The 22,679-nt window shown below is 42.9% G+C and overlaps 1 protein-coding gene across 1 annotated transcript in view; it reads left to right on the top strand.

Moving 5' to 3' along the window:
- The window catches only part of LOC135548568 (UV radiation resistance-associated gene protein-like), a 165,113-nt gene that overhangs the window by 103,020 nt on the left and 39,414 nt on the right, over positions 1-22,679 (top strand). The window contains exon 13 of the mRNA XM_064978312.1: positions 1,173-1,248. Coding sequence (XP_064834384.1) covers positions 1,173-1,248 — 76 coding nt within the window. The remainder of the gene's footprint in view (positions 1-1,172; positions 1,249-22,679) is intronic.

Below are 22,679 nucleotides of genomic sequence, written 5' to 3'. Positions count from 1 at the left end.
CTCTCAGCTTCTGCTAAGACGTTTTATCTACCAAACCCCAACAGATACAGACTACACTACAGTAATTCCTGGACTGTGACAACAGGGAAGCAATTTATTTCACAGCACGCAGTCTTGTTGGTGAATCTGTCAATGTTAAACCAACAAGGAATGAAAAAAACAATTTCAAGCACCACATGGTTTATTCTAGCTATTTTCAATCGGCGATGTAGATATGTTATACATTTGAGGTATGTGTGAAATTGCACTCCTATTTTGTTATTACCCTCATATACAAGTCTGGTTATTACTTTATTTACTGTCGTTAGGGTTGCAAAGCTACCGGTAATTTACCAAAGTTACCGGAATACAGGTAATCTATGGTAATGTTGGTAAATTATACTTGAATGACTTAAACAAAAATATGTATTCATATTTAGTATACTTTTTAAAAATATATATGTGCCCATATTGTCCATGACTTTCTATTGGATAGACCATATGGTTCAAGAGAAAATTGCATAATTAATGCAAAAAGCATCTTATCAACAATGGCATTATTTTCAATTAACTCTGCAACTCTTCCAACGATTGACTTTTTTTCAAAACCACCACCAGTTTGGTGCCAATACATTTACAACAAAGACATATTGACATAGTAAAAAACAAAATAAAAATGTTTTATTGTTACATAGGTGCAGAAATGTGTCAACCATAGAATATTTTCTATATTTTACATATGATAAGGACACACAGATGGCCAGAGAGATAGAAATACCCCTGTGATAATCGGAAGTACCCAAAAGGGCCTGTAGATGTCTTGTGATCAATTAAATTAAATCCTTGAAAGTTACAAAAATTCAGGTAGTTTACTGGTTAACTTTCAAAGTTTCTTGTTCTATACCCTCCTTTTTCAACCCTAACTGTGGTATTGTTATTACTGTTGTAGATGTCTCTCTGAAGAGCCCAGGAACTGTTTTGATGTTAGAGGAGGGAGGGCCTCTGCGTTCTCAACTCCTCAATCTATCAGGATTAGGTTTCTCTCTGCTGTTACCCACAGACTAACCCATGTGTACCACTTACTCCGGTACCACTTACTCCGGTACCACTTACTCCGGTACCACCTACTCCAGTACCACCTACTCCAGTACTGTACACTCATTATCACCGCTCTTCCTCTTCTTCTCACACAGATTCCCACTTTACCCTCGAGGAGAGCGTTTTCAGTTTGAGTACGGAGTCTACCTGATCAACAAGAACATCGCCCAGGTAATGTTGACACATATAATATATGTCATTTATCAGACATTTGTATCCAATGCGACTTAGTCATGCGTGTATACATTTTAATTATGGGTGGTCACGGGAATCGAACCCACTACCCTGGTGTTAAGTGCCATGCTCTACCAACTGAGCTACAAAGCACCAGAATGTGTCAGGCCAACTCAGAAGTTCAGATGGTCTGAGGGTGTTAAGTCACTGAGAGGTTTCTGTGTGGGGAACAGACCGTGTTTGCAGTGGTCTGTTGTGTAAAAACCATGTTTTGGATCAATCAAGTCATGTCCATTTGGACTGAAGCCTTGTTACTGTGTTCCTCTGATCCCGTTGTTTTGAAAGACCTGCAAACTCACAATACATATGGAGAAACTAGGATGCATGCAAACAGACTGGACTAGAGTGAGGCCCCAGTGTACATACTGACCCTCTGTATGTAATGGCTCAGGATACTGTGAGGGAGAAGGACACACACACACACACACACACACACACACACACACACACACACACTGACCTGTGTGAGTCCCTCCTCTCCCCCCCCCCCTTAATCATTGAGCACCAAATATAACAATTTGCATTCCATTGTGAGAATGTGGAATGGGATCTCTCCAGTGTATTAAGCAGGGCAATTAACTGCAACAGGTGGCTGGGTTCAAATGACTGCACTTTGGGAGGTTTGGACTCACTGCCGCTGCCGCAACCTGTTAGCTAGTTGCTATCCGCACTGCTGCCATCCTCCATCCGCCTTGGTCCAACAACGAGAGAGAGATGGGGGGGGGGGGGGACTAACTACACACTGCAAATTCAAATAAGCTTGGACTGAAAACCCAAGGAGGTCAAGGGTGCATGTTATGACTTGCATGAGAGAGCAGGACCATTATTTGTTCTGTACGGTATGTATAAAGACCCAGAAAATGTTACATGTTTCAAAATGATCGTGTTCTGTTCTTTATGCAACCAAACTGAAATCGAGAATGCTTTTTCCCCCAGTTTGTTTCATGTATTGTTATGATTGTAATGATCTATGAGGGGTTCAGATAAGTAACATTTCCATGGGGTTCTTAGAATTATAGGCCAGTGACCATTTTACTGTGGTGTGAGTTGCTCCAACATCAGATCTGATTTTCATTCCCTCACTTCTGCCTGTCCGCTCTGCCAGGTTTAGAGGTGAAATACTATCCTGGACGAAGTGTTGAGGATGGTGTCATTTGATTGACTTTACTGTACTGTAGTAACTGTCAAGTAGAAAGGGATATGAGTGTCTGTGTGGGTCGAGAGCCTGATAATTCTCATCTCAGACATGGACGTGGATCAACCTCTTAAATCCCCCATGCAGTCTGTACATTTTGTTTTGTTTTATCATCACCGTATGTCTAATAAATCACTGTGTGTGTTTATTTCATGAAAAGAACTTCTTTCCCTGGGCGGCTGGTAGAGCATTGCGCCAGTAACCAAAAAGGTGTCGGCTCAAGTATTCGAACCAGCAAGGTGAAACATTTGTCTCTGGACCCTGGCCGTGACCACACTCCCCGCGGGTATCTCAGGAGCAGTTGGGATAGCAAAGACACCCAAATGTGTAATGGAAATGTGTTTAACTGGACTAATATAAGCACCCCCAAAGTTATTATGAGCCTCTTTTTGCCATTTGAAATTCTCAGTCTGATCACGTGGGTGTGTAGATACAAATGTAGATATATTTACATACACTACATGACCAAAATATGTGGACACCTGCTCATTGATCATGGGCATTAATATGGAGTTGGTCCTCCCCCCTTTGCTGCTATAACAGCATCCACTCTTCTGGGAAGGCTTTCCAGTAGATGTTGGAACATTGCGCTTAAGGGACTTGCTTCCATTCAGCCACAAGCAATCGTGAGGTCGGGCACTGATGTTGGGCGATTAGGCCAGGCTCTCCGTCGGCGTTCCAATTCATCCCAAAGGTGTTCGATTGGGTTGAGGTCAGGGCTCTGTGCAGGCCAGTCAAGTTTTTCCACACTGATCTCAGCAAACCATTTCTGTTTAGACCTCATTGTCATGCTGAAACAGGAAAGGGCCTTTCCCAAATTGTTGCCACAAAGTTGGAAGCACAGAATTGTCTAGAATGTCATTGTAGGCTGTAGCATTAAGATGTTCTTTCACTGGAACTAATGGGCCTGGCCCGAACCATGAACAACAGCCCCAGACCATTATTCCTCCTCCACCAAACTTTACAGTTGGCACTATGCATTGGGGCATGTAGCGTTCTCCTGGCATCCGCCAAACCCAGATTTGTCTGTCGGATTGTCAAATGGGGAAGCGTGATTCATCACTCCAGAGAAGGCGTTTCCAATGGTCCAGAATCCAATGGCGGCGAGATTTACACCACTCCATGAGACGCATGGCATTGCTCATGGTGATCCTAGGCTGTTGCGCAGCTGCTCGGTCATGGAAATCCATTTCATGAAGCTCCCGAAGAACAGTTATTGTGCTGACGTTACTTCCAGAGGCAGTTTGGAACTCGGTAGTGAGTGGTGCAAATGAGGACAATTTTTATGCGCTTTAGCACTCGGAGGTCCGGTTCTGTGAGCATGTGTGGCCTACCACTTCGCTGCTGAGCCGCTGTTGCTCCTAGACGTTTCAACTTCACAATAGCAGCACTTAGAGTTGACCGGGACATATCTAGCAGGGCAGAAATTTTACAAACTGACTTGTTGGAAAGGTGGCATCCTATGACGGTGCCAAGTTGAAAGTAACTGAGCTCTTCAGTAAGACCATTCTAATACCAGTGTTTGTCTATGGAGATGGCATGGCTGTGTGTTCGATTTTATACACTTGTCATCAACGGGTATGAAATAGCCGAATCCGCTAATTTGAAGGGGGGGTCAACATACTTTTGTATATTTACATTTTGGCGGATAAGATTGTCTAGACTCTAGAGCCTTCCCCGCTTCAAAGTAGTAGGATACATATGCAAAAAAAATGTTTTACTTTTTTAATTTCACCTTTATTTAACCAGGTAGGCAAGTTGAGAACAAGTTCTCATTTACAATTGCGACCTGGCCAAGATGAAGCAAAGCAGTTCGACACATACAACGACACAGAGTTACACATGGAGTAAAACAAACATACAGTCAATAATACAGTATCAACAAGTCTATATACGATGTGAGCAAATGAGGTGAGATAAGGGAGGTAAAGGCAAAAAAAGGCCATGGTGGCAAAGTAAATACAATATAGCAAGTAAAACACTGGAATGGTAGATTTGCAATGGAAGAATGTGAAAAGTAGAAATAAAAATAATGGGGTGCAAAGGAGCAAAATAAATAAATAAAATTAAATACAGTAGGGAAAGAGGTAGTTGTTTGGGCTAAAATATAGGTGGGCTATGTACAGGTGCAGTAATCTGTGAGCTGCTCTGACAGTTGGTGCTTAGAGCTAGTGAGGGAGATAAGTGTTTCCAGTTTCAGAGATTTTTGTAGTTCGTTCCAGTCAATGGCAGCAGAGAACTGGAAGGAGAGGCGGCCAAAGAAAGAATTGGTTTTGGGGGTGACTAGAGAGATATACCTGCTGGAGCGTGTGCTACAGGTGGGAGATGCTATGGTGACCAGCGAGCTGAGTTAAGGGGGGACTTTACCTTTGTCTTGTAGATGACATGGAGCCAGTGGGTTTGGCGACGAGTATGAAGCGAGGGCCAGCCAACGAGAGCGTACAGGTTGCAATGGTGGGTAGTATATGGGGCTTTGGTGACAAAACGGATTGCACTGTGATAGACTGCATCCAATTCGTTCAGTAGGGTATTGGAGGCTATTTTGTAAATGACATCGCCAAAGTCGAGGATTGGTAGGATGGTCAGTTTTACAAGGGTATGTTTGGCAGCATGAGTGAAGGATGCTTTGTTGCGAAATAGGAAGCCAATTCTAGATTTAACTTTGGATTGGAGATGTTTGATATGGGTCTGGAAGGAGAGTTTACAGTCTAACCAGACACCTAAATATTTGTAGTTGTCCACGTATTCTAAGTCAGAGCTGTCCAGAGTAGTTATGTTGGACAGGCGGGCAGGTGCGGGTAGCGATCGGTTGAAGAGCATGCATTTAGTTTTACTTGTATCTAAGAGCAATTGGAGGCCACGGAAGGAGAGTTGTATGGCATTGAAGCTTGCCTGGAGGGGTGAAAACACAGTGTCCAAAGAAGGGCCAGAAGTATACAGAATGGTGTCGTCTGTGTAGAGGTGGATCAGAGACTCACCAGGAGCAAGAGCGACCTCATTGATGTATACAGAGAAAGGAGTCGGTCCAAGAATTGAACCCTGTGGCACCCCCATAGAGATTGCCAGAGGTCCGGACAGCAGACCCTCTGATTTGACACACTGAACTCTATCAGAGAAGTAGTTGGTGAACCAGATAAGGCAATCATTTGAGAAACCAAGGCTGACGAGTCTGCCGGTGAGGATGTGGTGATTGACAGAGTCAAAAGCCTTGGCCAGATCAATGAACACGGCTGCACAGTAATGTTTCTTAGCAATGGCGGTTAAGATATGGTTTAGGACCTTGAGCGTGGCTGAGGTGCACCCATGACCAGCTCTGAAACCAGATTGCATAGCAGAGAAGGTATGGTGAGATTCGAAATGGTCGGTAATCTGTTTGTTGACTTGGCTTTCAAAGACCTTAGAAAGGCATGGTAGGATAGATATAGGTCTGTAGCAGTTTGGGTCAAGAGTGTCCTCCCCTTTGAAGAGGGGGATGACCGCAGCTGCTTTCCAATCTTTGGGAATCTCAGACGACACGAAAGAGAGGTTGAACAGGCTAGTAATAGGCGTGGCAACAATTTCGGCAGATAATTTTAGAAAGAGAGGGTCCAGATTGTCTAGCCCGGCTGATTTGTAGGGGTCCAGATTTTGCAGCTCTTTCAGAACATCAGCTGAACGGATTTGGGAGAAGGAGAAATGGGGAAGGCTTGGGCGAGTTGCTGTGGGGGGTGCAGTGCTGTTGACCGGGGTAGGAGTAGCCAGGTGGAAAGCGTGGCCAGCCGTAGAAAAATGCTTTATTGAAATTCTCAATTATGGTGGATTTATCAGTGGTGACAGTGTTTCCTATCTTCAGTGCAGTGGGCAGCTGGGAGGAGGTGTTCTTATTCTCCATGGACTTTACAGTGTCCCGGAACTTTTTTGAGTTAGTGTTGCAGGAAACAAATTTCTGCTTGAAAAAGCTAGCCTTGGCTTTTCTAACTGCTTTCTAACGGCTTTTCTAAATAAAACATGATTGGTCATTGGTCAGAATAATCAGATAAGGATGTCATGCTGTGGGCCAAAATCTCCATCCCACCTGATTAGGCAGATATTCAAGGTGTTTTTTTCACTCCAAAAAGCTAACACTAAAATAACATTATCATAATTTTTGCCTTATCAGTGTTTTTTCGACCTCATAGTGTGGAAACAGGAAATCATGTTTTTGACTGAACTGCCCCTTTAAAAACCTGGCAAGTGCACAACATATAGGCTCAAACAGCAATATATAGAGTCCCAGTCTTTACCAAACGTTACATTTGTGGGACCCCACCCTACCCCCTGGAATAGCGTTTGGCATGTGACTGTGTGTCGGTAAAAAGTCAAATCCTCAGGTTGACTTGCGTTGAATCCATCCGGAAAATCTCTCTCTCGTCATTGTGCAAGACAGTCAACATTCTGTGTCTGTGTCACTGAATGCTTTGAAGGTGAGCTCATGGGTTGTCAGTCTAGCATCTTATACATTCCATGTGTGACTGGGGGGATATATCCATGTTGAGAATGATTTACTGGGCCGACTCAAAATCAACCTATGTGCACCGCATGCATCAGCTCCCTACAGCTGACAATGGTTGTGAAACGTTGTTGCAGAGCAGCGCAAGTGGTAAACATTTCATAGTAGATGTAGCGGAACCCACCACAAAGACAGCTCCCCCACCATCTGTGGGGAATTGCTGTACCTCGCATGAAACTGTGCATTGCTGAGTCTGATCACTGGGTTCCGCCGCCATCACATGTGTTCCAGTAGTTTGGGGGGAATGCATGAAGCGACCGACGCAACACTGTCACGGTTCATTTCCTCCTTTTTACAGTCGATACGGGTTTTCCACAACTCCGGCCGTTTCAGACCACTTTATCTGGGAGACCTGGATTGCGTCCCAGTGATGTTTGAGTAGAGACTACGGTATGGTCCTTGTTAATACTCTGAAGGCTTTATTAGGAAATGGCTGCTTCTATGACCCCCCCCCCCCATACCGTATTAGAAACACTGAGCCTGGATTTTCCACTCACTAGTGTAATTGACCAATAGAGCCAGTGCTTTGCTTCACGGCCAGGTTGTTATTATTGTGTTTGTGTTTTGTTCTTTCTTTCGTGATTTTTATGCGATCCTTAGGTTGTGCCCGGCTGGAGCTGGGCTGCCACGGTGTCTTGCTGCTGACACAAAGCAGGGTTCTGGCTACACAGTGAAGTACACACTCATACTGGACCAGTGGTGGATGGAAGACATTATGCAGGTAACTGTCGACATAAAGGAAACAACAACATTGTCTTCAAAACTTGGACAGAACCCCATTTCCACTCCTTTTTCCTTCCTTGTGCACTCTGCAAACAACATGTTTCAACACAAACAACACCCAAATGGATTGTAGGATTGGAGTGGAGACATTTCCAAGTTCGATAACATGCATCTTTGCACTCTGCTCCCCAGTTGCACTTCTGTAACTCGATTTAAGCATTGCCACCCTCTGCTGGGTCGTATTCAACCGGATGCATCCGGTTTTCAGAGGAAAAGGAAAGAGCCTGTGACGCGACTTCCGCTTTTGGAAGTTAACAAGGCAACTCCTCCACATTTACTGGATTGGTTCAACAGTGCAGAAGAGAACCTTCCCCGATAGGATTGTTTTCCTTCTCATCAGGACCAGAAAGAAAAAAACGCTGCTCAGGTGTTCCTTTTACTCCGATGTTAGGTTAAAGCTTTGCTAATGCCTTGTGCTTCTCACGGAGAGGCCTGTCCTATTCTAGCCCCTTGGAATGAGTGCACTACGTGGTGAAGTGCGGTCTGGCTGCTCCTTCCCTCCAGTTCAGGAGGCCACAGGTGAGGGTTTGTAACAGGGGCTGAAAGTCTCTGCAGGGGGCAGAAGAACTGAAGCCGCCAATCCTGCGTTTTAGCCAAGTTAGTGAGACTGGCTCTCAGGGATAGTGAATGTATGCTCTGGAGCTGAAGCTCTTGCTCTCTCTCGCTCTCATTTAGATCTCCGTTATCTCGTTGTGAAACAGGCATGTGAGCTGGATTAGATTGCAATAGACGCTAGATGTTGTTTTGAAGGGTGGGGGAGGGGTTTGGGGGCACAACAATTAGCAGTAGTGGAAAAAGTACCCAATTGTTATACTTGAGTAGCAGCAAAGATACCTTGATAGAAAATTACTAAAGTAAAAGTGAAAGTCGCCCAATAAAATACGACTTGAGTAAAAGTGTACAATTATTTTGTTTTAAATATATTTAAGTATCAAAAGTCAAATGTAATTGATCAAATCTACTTAAGTTTCAAAAGTAAAAGTATAAATCATTTAAAATTCCTAATATTACGCAAACCAGACAGCACAATATTTTTTATTTGTTTTATTTATGGATAGCCAGGGGCACACTAATTTACAAACAAAGAATTTGTGTTTAGTTATTCCGCCAGATTAGAGGCTGTAGGGATGACCAGGGATGTTCTTTTGATAAGTTTGTGATTTGGACCATTTTCCTGTCCTGCTCAGCGTTCAAAATGTAACGAGCACTTTTGGGTGTCAGGGAAAATGTAAAAAGTACATTATTTTCTTTAGGAATGTACTGGAGTAAAAGTTGTCAAAAATATAAATACAGATGCCCCAAAAAACTACTTTAGTACTTTAGTACTATACTAATACTAAAGTATTTTTACTTAAGTATTTTACACCATTGACAATTAGCTCTGAATCGCTAAGCCACGGGTATCGTATTTGCCTGGTTTGGGTGCAGGAAGCTCAGTGTTGTACAGTTATTAAAGCAGGACCGACCCAGGGCTATCTAACTGAGGGAGGGGGAAGCAGAAGGCATGGGCACACCACCATGCCTAGCTCCGAGGCCCGCAGGGATAAACCTGCCACTCGCTCGGCTCTGTCAACCTTCAAACCCCAGGGCCCTGGCTGAGCGCAACCACATTACCCACAATGCACCCCTGGCGTTGACTCTGGCCATGCTGGTGGTCTGGAGCGTACGTCAGAATAATGCACAAGCCATTTAGAGAGAGTGTGGCAACTGTGGCTCCATAAAACCAAGCTATGACTCATGGGGGAGCCACTATGTTTAGTGGTTAGTGGAAGTGCCTGGCTGGGCTGCCAGCATACTGCGTATGGAACAGGAGCAGGAGCTGGGACATAGCTAGCTATTATTGGTGGAGCTGGGCCTTAGGCGTGCTCTTATTGTTGGAGTCTATCAGTTTGAGAGGCAGTACGTGTTCTTGCCTGATTGGCAAGAACACCGAATGGTAATGAATGATAATGATGATAATAATGGAGGTAGTTGTTATTGGTGGAGCCCAGCGGTTAGAAAAGGAGGCAGAAGGTGTTCTAGCTTGGCTAGCAGGATTTCTGATTGGAGAGTGATCTTAACCAATGAATGAGAATGATGTGGAGATGCCGTGAGCTATTTTTGGTTGTTTATTTGTTTACGTGTCCTAGCCATCCATGTGTATAGTATGCACTTGTGTTACAACTGTCCCTTTCCCTTCCTCTCACCCCCTGTCTCTCCACCCTCCTCTTTCCGGTATCTTCTACACCCTCTATGTATGCTATGTATTGGCCATTGAGTTTTGAAGCCACCGGTCGGCCATATTGGCACTCCCTAGTAGGAGCAGTCCTCCATAGGAATGAATGGAATTCTACAGTGTTTCAATTTCAAAATTACATATACAGTATTTAAGTAGTTTTGTTGTAGTGGGGAGAGTAAAATTAGTCATCTCAAAATTCAAATTTAAAGATAATGTTTTTATTTTATTTTTATGTTTCGCTCAGATTATAAATTAAGTATGCATTAAGGTCTCTGTAAATGTGGCAAAAACGCATGTAGACATTAATAAATGCATTTCTATAGCTTCTAAAATATTTTTGTATTAATAAATGCATTTCTATAGCTTCTAAAATATTTTTTGTACAATGATGGGGGTGTGCCAAGATGGAGGCACGGTGGCTTTAACATAGCGTATATCAATGATTTATATACACACTCATTTACTGATAGGGGGTATTAGTCATTTAGTGTATATATAAATCATTGATAGAAACCATATGAGCCTGACTCAGGTTAGCGTGCTAAAGAGGTAGAACACTACCCAGCCCCGTCCTCCATATCGCCTTCCGTCTCTTTGGAACCCAGCCTGACCTGAATAGCATGTGCACTGCCTGGGCACAGTGCAAGTCAAGAATGTTCACAACTCCTCCATGAAAATGATCACCATATATTACCTTATTTCATTTGTCTGTTATTTTCTTTAATACGGACAGTTCTCAGCCAGACCTACAATGGGGTTTTGTGACCAGAATAAGCTGGCAATGATTTATCACAGAAATGAAGAGGACAGAACAGGATGGGTTACATTTTTTTGCACATTTTGTCACTGTTTCCATGGACGCATGTTGGCATTTACCTAAACAGTTGTGTGTTTACCCATGGTCAGTCATCGTTCAACCCACAGGGCTCCAGAATAACTCCCTGTAAACCACACTGTGTCATGTACTGTTTCATAGGCCTGTATAATGTCCTGGCTCAGATTGTAATGTCCTGTAATGGTAAATTGGACATCCTCCACCAATTTACTGAATGACATGGTGCTCCCTCACTTCCTTTCAATGTAATTAATCACTATATAGAACTGGAACTTATAACCCTCCACTTCCACACTCTGGTCCCAGAGCTGTTCCCATGCCTTCACCACTTTCATCTTATTTGAGTTCCTTCTGTAGGGGAAAGATCAACACAATATTGAATGAATGAATGAATGAATGAATGAATGAGCTGCCTGTGATAACCATCATGGTGTTAGGTCATTTCCAGACAAAAAATCCCAGGTTTTAGGATCCTGTTTACTCTTGTTTTAAATAGAAATCCTTGATCAGACGATGGGCCCAGCCCTCCTTGCCGAATCCCAACCTCTCCCAGGGCTGACAAAGATCTCCCATTCATTATTGAAACTAACAGTGTCCTTGAACTGAAGGCAACGCATTGAGCAGAAAAGGGCTGACTGGCCATAGATGGTACTGCTATGTTTACCCTTGAATTTAATTAAGATGAGGCAGGTAAATATGAGAGCGAGGAGCATTGGTTCCCCTGAGCCATTCTCAGCTCAACCTTTCAGTGGAGAGGAGTAGATTTAGGAGGAACTATTCCAGGTGTCCCCTAGAAAACCTCTCTCCCTGACAGTCGGTTCTGTCAGTGAAGGCTTGTGGTCAGTGACTCAACCCCACAGCATGGTCCGGTCAGAGAGCATTCCTGAAAAAGCCATGTCATCAAGTCACTCTGCACTCCGCATCGTCCCCTCTAAAACAACCAGTCTCTTTATTTTGTCCCGCCTGGCTCCCCCTGCAAAACCTCATCTCAGTAAACAGGCTTCTGTGTCCTCCCAAACCCTAAAGGCTAATATGGATAATGTGGAGCTTCAAGTGCAGACAGACACAGACAGACACAACAACATTAGTTTTCCATTTTACGGGGATTGATATGGTAAACCTGTGGCATAACGGACAGGACAGACACGCCCAGAGATATAGCCTCTCAATGTACTGTACTTTACTTTGCATTCCACCCTCTACCTCTTTATGTGGAGGGAGGGAACAAGTAGACTTCTCTTTGAGACCGCAGGACAGGTCATGAATTTGTGTCTGGTTTTGTTTTAGCCCGGTGGTGAAGAATAGCAGCGAGCCTCAAAGCAAAGTGCCTGCATGCGGAAGAATAAATGGCTGGGTAATTGTCCCTTTACAGTACATCTAATAAGAGGCCCATTCCGCACCCCTGCCTCTGACAATGTGGTTTATATTGTAATGCCATTAAGGTGCCACTTTAAAGTCGATCTCTAATGTCTCAGACTGTAAAAGGCACTTCATTAGCCGACTTGATTTGTCACATTTCAAGCAAGAAATTGTTTTTGGCAGAGTTTAAGTGGGTTAAGTAAACGGTTAGGGGAGAGAGGAGTGATACTGCTGGATTGAGAGATTGTTAACAGTCTAAGAATAACAGGACCAGAGAGGGAGACAGCTCTGACAGCTGTCTAACCTTCTCTCACATGATTTATGAGCCAGAGAGAGAGGGGGAACTCACCAGACCTGGGTTAAAATAGGATTTGGGTTCTTTCAAACACGTTCAGCATTTGATTGAGCCTGCCTGAAATCCCTAGACGGGTGGGATTTATACTTTTGGGACTGTTCCATTGGTTTCATTATGCTTGGCAAGCTTAATCAATTACAGGTAGAGTATTTGAAAGAAAACGGATACTATTTGAAACCAGAGTCACTCTGTTCTCAAAGAGCCCAGTCAGAGATTACATCTATCAGTGTGTCACAGACTCCAGGACCTCAGAGTGCCCTGGACATGCCAAGCCTTGTACAATATGTTGTGCTCTTTTAAGTGTGTAAGTGCATGACTGTCCATGTTTTAGGAAATGTGCTCTTACTGTACTGTATGGGCAGACATAGAACTGTGGTGAGCTTGTAAGTGAGTGGATAGCTGCTGTTCTTGCTTGCAGTCATACCTCGTACTGTATCTCCTTTATAATCCCTCCAACACTGTAAGGATGGTATCTTTCCTGCTGTATGTTATACCACAGCAGCAACACACTGTATATATCACATAGTTCTGTTTTCTCTATATGAACCAGCCACCCATGGAGCTGGAAGAAATCAGGCACTTGCAGCAGGTCTTCCGTATCACACCGCTTCAGTATTTCATAGTTTAAATAAATGAATAACGCTTTCTTTCCTCAGTGAGTATAGTGATGAATGTGTCCAGGCACGGGGGCAGGGGGGACAGGAACAACCAGGGTCTCCCCCAGCTTCCCTCCCTCCCAGAGTTTAGTTTACTGTTTGCTGGCCAAGTATGAGGAGCAGGAGATGGGGAGGCCTGAGTGGCTGGCTGCCCGTTTGCTCCTAGAGGGAGGGAGTGTGGCTGCTTCTGCTGGGAAATCATGATGCTCTGGTCTGGATGAACCTGGAGGTGGAAAAACATCCAGAAAGAAGCAGCAAGTAGCTCTGGCCTCTCAGGGCTGTGGGATGGGTCTCACTGGGCCTCTGCAGCAGCAGTCTAGGACCTGGGTTTAAATAGTATTGGACATTTTTCACATACTTTATCTGTGCCTTATTGAACTTGTCTGGTGCAATGGAAAAAATGGAGTAGCCACAAAAGTGCAAACACCACCCATTTGTCACTCCAGTCAGGCTCTAGTAAATGCACAGAATATTTGAAATATTTAAAATACTTCTTTTAACCCAGGCTGTGTTGGACCTAAATGCAGTGCAAAAACACACACCTCTCTCCCAGGGCTTTTCATAGCCTCTCATTGTGTGGTCTAGTCCCGTTTTCCATCACAAACATTGTTGCTAGCTACGGTCGGTACAAATCCAGAGCCACTTATTGGGTAGACTGGTTCTGTCTGTGGTAGAACCTTTTACGACCGGCACCAGAAGCACCTGTTTCCCTTAACTCCCTAAAAACATACATTTTAAATATTGGATTATAAATGTCACCCAATGCAGAAATGAGCGGTGTGTGGGTGGTAGTGTGCCCAATGTTACCGTCTAAAGGGTTATCTCTCTTCCCTGATATGGTGTTACATCAATTCACTTCATCATTTAAGGGAGTAGTGGCCCTCAAAGCTGACACAGGTTGCCCATACCACCTTTTATTTTTTGTTTGCTTTTAATGTGTGTTTGTTCGTCCATCCAGCTGAGGCGGGGTAGCACCAGTCAGTCATCTCTGTTTGCATGACAGCCAGGTCCAGACCCAGCACTATTATTTAACTGTGACTGCAGTTATTGTGCCTTCAGAAAGTATTCACACCCCTTGACTTTTTCCACATTTTGTTGTGTTACCATCTGAATTTAAAATGGATTACATTTAAGATTTTGTGTCACTGGCCTGCACACAATACCCAGTTATGTCCAAGTGGAATTATGTTTTTTGAAATGTTTGCAAATTAATAAAAAATCAAAATCTGAAATGTCTTTAGTGAATAAGTATTCAACCCCTTTGTTAATGCAAGTCTAAATAAGTTCAGGAGTAAAAATGTGCTTAATAAGTCACATAAGTTGCACGGACTCATTCTGTGTGCAATTATAGTGTTTATCATGATTTTTGAATGACTACCGCATCTCTGTACCCCACATATACAACTATCTGTAAGGTCCCTCAGTTGAGCAGTGTATTTCAAACACTGATTCAACCACAAAGGAGGTTTTCCAATGCCTCGCAAAGAAGGGCACTAAAACATGCATCCTATTTGCAGTAAGGCACTAATGTAAAACTGCACAAAATGTGGTGAAGAAATTAACTTTGTCCTGAATACTCAGTGTTAAGTTTTTGGCAAATCCAACAAAACACATCACTGAGTACCACTCTTCATATTTTCAAGCATGGAGGTGGCTGCATCATGTTATGGGTATGCTTGTGATTGGCAAGGACTAAACATAAACATAATAGAGCTAAGCACAGGCAAAATCTTAGAGGAAAATCTGGATGTCTGCTTCTCAACAGACACTGGAGACACATTGACATTTCAGCAGGACAATAACCTAAGGCCAAATATACACTGGAGTTGTTTACCAAGACAACATTGAATGTTCCTGAGTGGCCTAGTTACAGTTTTGAATAAAATTGGCTTTAAAATCTACAGCAAGACTAGAAAATGTCTGTCTAGCAATGAATAACTTGACAAAGCTTGAAGAATTAAAAACAATGTTGTGCAAATATTGTACATTCCAGATGTGCAAAGCTCTTAGAGACCTACCCAGAAAGACTTGCAGCTATAATAGCTGCCAAATGTGATTCTAACATGTATTGACTCAGGGGTGTGAATACTTGTGTATATTAGATATTTCTGTATTTAATTTTCAATACATTTGTTAAAATTCCAAGGCATGTTTTCACTTTGGGGTATTGTGTGTAGATGGATGAGAATATATTTTTTTTAATTCAGACTGTAATACAACCGAATGCAGAATAAGTCAAGGGGTATGAATACTTTCTGAAGGCACTGTATACATATGTCACCGTCCTGTGGTTTCCAATTTAGAGCCTGTGAGGGGAGCGTGGGCCGTCAGCACGCTGTGATTATGCCTGGGCTGCCAGGTTTTTACAGGGATTCCTCTGGACAGCCTCCTATGGCTTTATGAAACACTTCAATTCCTCTTATTGAATTTCCACTGTTTGAGGTCAGTAGCTCAGGATCTGCCTATCACCGCAAAGAGGTGCCAGAGCAGCTCACTACACTTAATATATGGGTGGAAGAAGGCCTAATCCTGCTTACTGTTTCCCCATAGAGACTCTCTCTATTTCTGTGTGTGTGTGCTATTTGTTGTCTTTGCAAGGGAGACAGACACTCAATTGTTGCAAACTGGAAGTTAAAGACATAGATGAGGACAAACGGATCAGTGGGGAGAGTTGGTTCCTAGTCAAGTTCTACTTTTCTTGCCAATTGGAATTCCTACATCTATGGGTATTTATTGACAGCAGTCTATTCACAATTGGCCTGAAAATGTGTCATAATCCGATGACACTGTTACAGTACGATGAGTTATGAAAGGTGTCATGTTGCATCCTCAGTGCAAAGCTGTAGTGAAATCATATCATTATTGAAGTGTTTAACTGTGTGCTTTTGAGGATCCCTCCTTTTCTGTCTGGGCTGTGGGCTGTGGGCTCTGCGCTGTCATTTAACTTAATAGTGTGGCTGAAGTTTCCAGCTGCTTGAGATTTGTAGTTGAGGGTCTTTGTTTGTTGGAGTCTTGCTCTAGAGAGTCCTGGGTTCATATCCTTTTTGAACTCTTTAAAATGTTTTGAGCATTTTATTTAGCCTGCCCCGGAGTGCCAGATGCACTCGGTTTGCACTTTGTGGACTACTCTATTGGTTCCCTTTCACTAGATAAGCTCAATCAAGCACAGCTGAAGTTTTATAGGTATTCTAAATACTATTTGAACCCCAGCCGCTAGACTACATGTTGGGCCCCTCTAAGCATACAGCCATTTCAAAATGATAACTTCAACAACAACAAAAAACTCTCCCAGCCAGTTCCACATCAAAATGCATTTTCATAATATCTGAGGAATGATAGTGTGGTAGGGGGAGGGGCAGAGGGAACGTAATAATACAACTGTTTGATAAGTAGTAAAAGATGAAAAGACGTCACAGTCAGTGGCAATAATTTTTTCTCTGCGTCTGTTGGGATTAGATTGGTGATCTTATCAAAGCCATGTCATAACGTGTAAAACTGACCGGTTGTTTTTTCAGCCCAACATGAGGTCTTAAAAACAAAAGAGAGATTCTGTACTCGTGGGTGTTTGGGCCGGCCAAGCACGAGGCTCGGGTTTCTCCCCCTCGTCGTGTGAATCGGTGAGGAGCAGAGACCAAGTATATTTTATGTCAGCAAGTTTAGAAAACGTGTTGTTCGAGTTAATTAATCAAACTGCTCTGTGCGCCTTGCCTTTATCGTGTGCGTATTGGCAAAATGGCGTTCCTTCATCTACAAGGCCTATTCCACCTTAAAGAAATTAAACAGCTTTTGGAATAAAACAATGCTGGTCCCATCTGGTCGATATTTAAAAAGAATTTTCAACCATTTTGGCTGGGTTGTGTCGATCCTGTCTCGCTCTCTCCATCACTATTCACTCATCCTCTCCATGTGGATCTCATTAAGGTCTTTCTTACCTCTTCTCTCCTCAGAGCGGCAGTCTTTCATCCGATTTAACAGATCTGCTCCTCAAACTCTACTCATTGTGAAGGAATGAACAAACCCCAACAGAATCAGTCTGATTCTCTCTTCCCTCTCCCTTAAACATGTATCCCACAAACACAGGCATTGTGGGGATGTCAGACTCTTTCCACACTCCCCTCCCTCACTCTCCGACAAATAAAATCCCACCCCATTAGAGAGACTCCCCTTACCAGCACCCCTGATGTCAGGCTGCATCCTTCTGGATGGGAGAGTGAGGGTTTTGGATAGTGTCAGTTGGCCAGGCCTTACTGTCATGTCATCCCTCCGTATCAAGCCAAACCCATTTCTCACTCTATTAATGAAGTGTCTGTGATGAGCTGGGCTGTAGCTGGGGCAGAGGGCCCCTGACTGTCCCAGGGCCCACATTAATAATTTCACAGTTGTTTGAGAAAGAGGAGTTAAGTGGCTAATGAAAGAGCCTGTTAAATAAACACTGCCTAGCTTTAAAAGGGGTATAGAGGTACCACCCTCCCTCCTACACAACAATACTAATTGTTGTAGGCGTGGGCTGTAGGTCGCCATGGAAACGCCTCTCTTTGGTTTAAACATGTCTAAGCCTCGGTTGGTCGCTTGTTGGGCTCGCTATAGCTTGTCTGGGTGGAGAATAATTGTGCCCCTTGTCCCACGAGCTACGCGCAGCTACCCGCACGGTGCCCAAAGGTGCCACCCAGTAACAATACTTAACCATACGTGGCTAAGTACAGTGTATTCAGACTCCTTGACTTTTCCCACATTTTGTTAAGTTACAGCCTTATTACTCTAAAATAGATTCAACCCTCATCAACCTACACACATTACCCAATAATGACAAAGCAAAAACATTTTTTTCTTATATCAAATGTATTAAATTTATATAACTATTCATACCCTTTACTCAGTACTTTGTTGAAGCACCTTTGGCAGCGATTAAAGCCTCTAGTCCTCTTGGGTATGACACTACAAGCTTGGCACACCTGTATTTGGGGAGTTTCTCCAATTCTCTGCAGATCCTCTTAAGCTCTGTCAGGATGGATGGGGAGCATTGCTGCACAGCTATTTTCAGGTCTCACAAGAAATGTTTGGTTCATTTTTCAGAACAAGAATAGACTGAGAAGTTTCAGAAGAAAGGTCTTGCTGATGCTCCAGATACTCAACTAGTCTAAAGAAGGCCAGTTGTATTGCTTCTTTAATCAGTACACCAGTTTTCAGCTGGGCTAACATAATTGCAAAAGGGTTTTCTAGTGATCAATTAGCCTTTTAAAATGAACAATTTGGATTAGCTAATTCAACGTGCCATTGGAACACAGTAGTGATGGTTGCTGGTGCGCCTATGGCAACGCCTACATGGCCTCTATACGCCTATGTAGATATTCCTTTTAGGAAATCTGCCGTTTCCAGCTACAATAGTCATTTACAACATTAACAATGTCTACACTCTATTTCTGATCAATTTGATGTTATTTTAATGGACCGAAAATGGGCTTTAATTTCAAAAACAAGGACATTTCTAAGTGACCCCAAACTTTTGAACAGTAGTGTATGTAAGTAAGGTATTTGTTTTTAATATTTACTGCGTTTGCAAACATTTCTTAACCTGTTTTCCCTTTGTAATTTTGGTGTATTGTGTAGATTGACGAGGGAAAATATATATTTTAACACATTTTAGGATAAGAAAATGTGGAACAAGGGAAGGGGTCTGAATACTTTCTGAATGCACTGTATGTACCTATTTACTTACATTGTATGGAATAATCACCTGCATACTTACACTAAAAAAAATATATGAAATTAAAAATCACATACTTTACTACAGTACTGAAATAACTCAACCCCAAAACTATATGTTGGTATGTGTTTCATTAGTCCAGTGTTGATTTAGTCCCAAAATGTGTTGCATGTCAGCAGTCAAGTTTTCAAGATATGTAACTTTCTAAATACAAAAGACTATCAACAATCGACTAAGATAGTTTTGGGGTGGCGTTTTTGTTTCTAGGAGTATGAGAAACTCCGTCTGAGGCACACTCGACCTCATTCTCTGTTCCCTCTATCAGAAGAAATGGAACACACTGGAGAGGTTGGCCTCCAAAAAACATGCTGGGTAATAGGTGAGGTTATCCTTAAGCTGTAAAGCATGAGAGCTTGGGGATTATCGTGAGAATAACATCCGTCTAAGGGCTGTTCGTTGGTCCGACACGAAGCGGAGGGCCAGGTAAACAGGACTTAGGAGGGTGTTTTTCATGATAATCCCTGGGTTCAGGTGTCTTATTGCTTTTATGAAACGGTTGCAAAATATATTTAAAAAAAAAAATATTAATCACGTTTTGATTCAACTTTATTTGAATGAGGAATTTTTATTTTATTTCACCCTTCCACAACATACTCCAGGCAAAAACCAGTCATTAGTTCTGAGATTCTGAAGTTGCTAACCAAACGAGCTGTTCATGGTCGCTAGCCAAGCGGTGTTGTCCATTCCAAGCAAAAAAGGTTGATATGCAATCCTTTGCTTGCTAGCAAAGTTAAGCTAATACCGATCAGCTGAAATGACACAAAATATGTGCTTTTTTGTTTGTTTTACCTGTTTCTATTGCTATTCCTTTGCATATATCCATTATAATGATCCTGATCAATGATAAATGAATTTGCCTGGCTCAGAGATGCTGTCTGTCTCATCCGGATATGTTCATTCTGAATGGCACGGTGGGGATCGCAAATAAAAACTGCAACATTGTTGCACAGGTCAGAGAGGCAGGCAGCAAGGTTTAGACAAACCCCAACTGTTGCAAACAAAATGCTAGGCTAGAAGCAAGGGGAAATAATGTCAAGACACTTTTCTCCAGGGGAGATAAAGTTTATGAATTGCCTGGCTGGGCTGTGGAACAGTAGACGTACATTGATAATTCAAATGGAACTGTTAACATTACCCAAGGATTGTCGTGATTAACCCTGCTATCAACCATTCAGCATCCAGGATCCAAACAACCTGTTTTATAATTTGTTTTTTGGACCAAACAATACTGTTTAATTTTTTTTTCTAATATAGATTTTTAAAGTATCCCTCTTGAAGTTTTGGACAGTAGCTCTGATAATGGTTTGCACCATTTGAAAGGCAGCCAGTTACCTTACATGAAAGACCCAGACTCCAGACTTTCAACATTTGTGCTCTTTGCTCATTTTCCAAAAGAGGACAGAGAGAGGGGGGAAAGATTCTAATACAAAACCCCATGTCTTTTCTCATAACATAAAGTGCTCCCCTGCCAATTGGCAGGGAGTTGAATCACACACAGGGATAATGTGGACGTTCAAGTGTGTGTGTGCATGTGTGTGTGTATGGTGTGTGTGCGTGCACACGGCAGCAGTGTTGATGAAAGTAATATCAAGGTTGTCTTTAATCTCTCTGTGAAGGCATTTGATTCCCAGGATCAATGGTGTGATCTTGGTGGGAGACATACCAGTACACGTCTGATATTAAGTGTTTTGTGCCTGATTTTGGCCGGTGCGAATGAGGGTTGGCATTGAGTGACTGGAGAGAAATTAGAGAGAGTGAATGTAATCGTTGTAGGATAGCTAGGCAAACAACTTTAAAGTTATAAGTTATTACAAGTGGAGTCTAAAGGTTCAGAACAGGGTGAACTTTGGACAGGCTTTGATATAGAGCGAATATAATCAGTTTATTTGGATTTCCTCGTCTAGTCGAAGAACTTCTCCCTTATCTGATATAAAACAAATAAGGCGGCAAACACAATTTTTGAGTTGAGCAACAAGAAATGTCTGCAGGGCCCTTGGCGTAAAATTAAATATTGTGCCAGTTTGCCTCAGAGGAACATCTGTTTGGAATTGTTTGATGGAATGCTTTGGTGATTAGGCATAGCCCTCGATTCTTACAGTAGCGGTGCGTGGGTAAAATCACTGGGGAAGCCAGAAAAAATAATTGCATTGTTTGCTCTATAACCTGGAAAATTACTGAGGATAATAGCGGATGATATTGCCACTTCTATTTACCATATCTTCAATTTAAGCCTACTGGAATGTGTGTGACCTCAGACCTGGAGGGAAGCTAAAGGTATTATCCTACCTGAGGATAGTAAAGCCCCCTTTAGTGGCTCAAATAGCCAACCAATCAGCCTGTTACCAACCCTTTGTTAACCAGAGGCAATGCTATTTTACAGTAAACAAATTGACAAGCAGACTTTCAGCACGCTTATAGAGAAGATCATTCAACAAGCACAGCACTTACACAAATGACTGATTTATGATTGGCTGAGAGAAATTGATAATACAAATATTGTGGGGGTGGTGCCTCCCGAGTGGCGCAGCAGTGTAAGCCACTGCATCGCAGTGCTAGAGGCATCACTACAAATCCAGGTTAGATTCCGGGCTGTGTCGCAGCCGGCCGCAACCGGGAGCCCCATGAGGCGGCGCACAATTGGCCCAGCATCGTCCAGGTTTGGGGAGGGTTTGGCTGCTTGGGATGTCCTTGTCCCATCGCTCTCTAGCAACTCTTGTGGAGGGCCGGGCATGGACGCTGGCACGGTTGCCAGTTGGACGGTGTTTCCTCCGACACGTTGTGGCTGGCTTCCGGGATAAGCGGGCAGTGTGTCAAGAAGCAGTGCGGCTTGGCAGGGTCGTGTTTCGGAGGAGGCTTGGCTCTCCGAGTCCGTATAGGAGTTGCAGTGATGGGACAAGACTGTAACTACCAATTGGCTATCCCGAAAGAGAAAAAAGGGTAAAAAAATGAAAATGTGTTTTTTTTTTTTTTTAATACAAAAATATAAGTTGTGGGTGCTGGTTTTTTAGACTTCAGTGTGGCTTTTAACATTAACGATCATAGTCTGTTGCTGGAAAAGCGTATGTGTTATGTTTTTACTCTCCCTGCTATATTGTTGATAAAGAGTTGCCTGTCAGAACAGAGAGGGTGTTCGTTAATTGAAGCCTCGCCAATATAATCCAGGTAGAATCAGGAATTCCCCAGGGCAGCTGTCTAGTCCCCTTGATGTATTCAATCTTTACTAACGACATGGCTTTGAGTAAAGCCAGTGTGTCTATGTATGCGGATTACTCAAAACTATACACGTCAGTGACTGAAATGACTGCAACACTTAACAAAGAGCTGCAGTTAGTTTCAGAATGGGTGGCAAGGAATAAGGTGGACTTAAATATTTCAAAAACTGAAAAGCATTGTATTTGGGACAAATCATTCACTAAACCCTAAACCTCAAATCGTGTAATTAATATTGTGGTGATTAAGCAAGTTGAGGAGACTAAACTGCTAGGAGTAACCCTGGATTGTAAACTGTCATGTCAAAACATATTGATACAACAGTAGCTATGATGGGGAGAAGTCTCCCCATAATAAAGTGCTCCTCTGCATTCTTAACAGCACTATCAACAAGGCAGGTCCTACAGACCCTAGTTTTGCCACACCTGAACTACTGTTCAGTCGTGTGGTCAGGTGCCACAAAGA

Source organism: Oncorhynchus masou, chromosome 11, assembly GCF_036934945.1.
Source record: "Oncorhynchus masou masou isolate Uvic2021 chromosome 11, UVic_Omas_1.1, whole genome shotgun sequence".
Lineage (NCBI taxonomy): Eukaryota > Metazoa > Chordata > Actinopteri > Salmoniformes > Salmonidae > Oncorhynchus > Oncorhynchus masou.
This window is presented reverse-complemented; position numbering and strand designations above follow the sequence as displayed.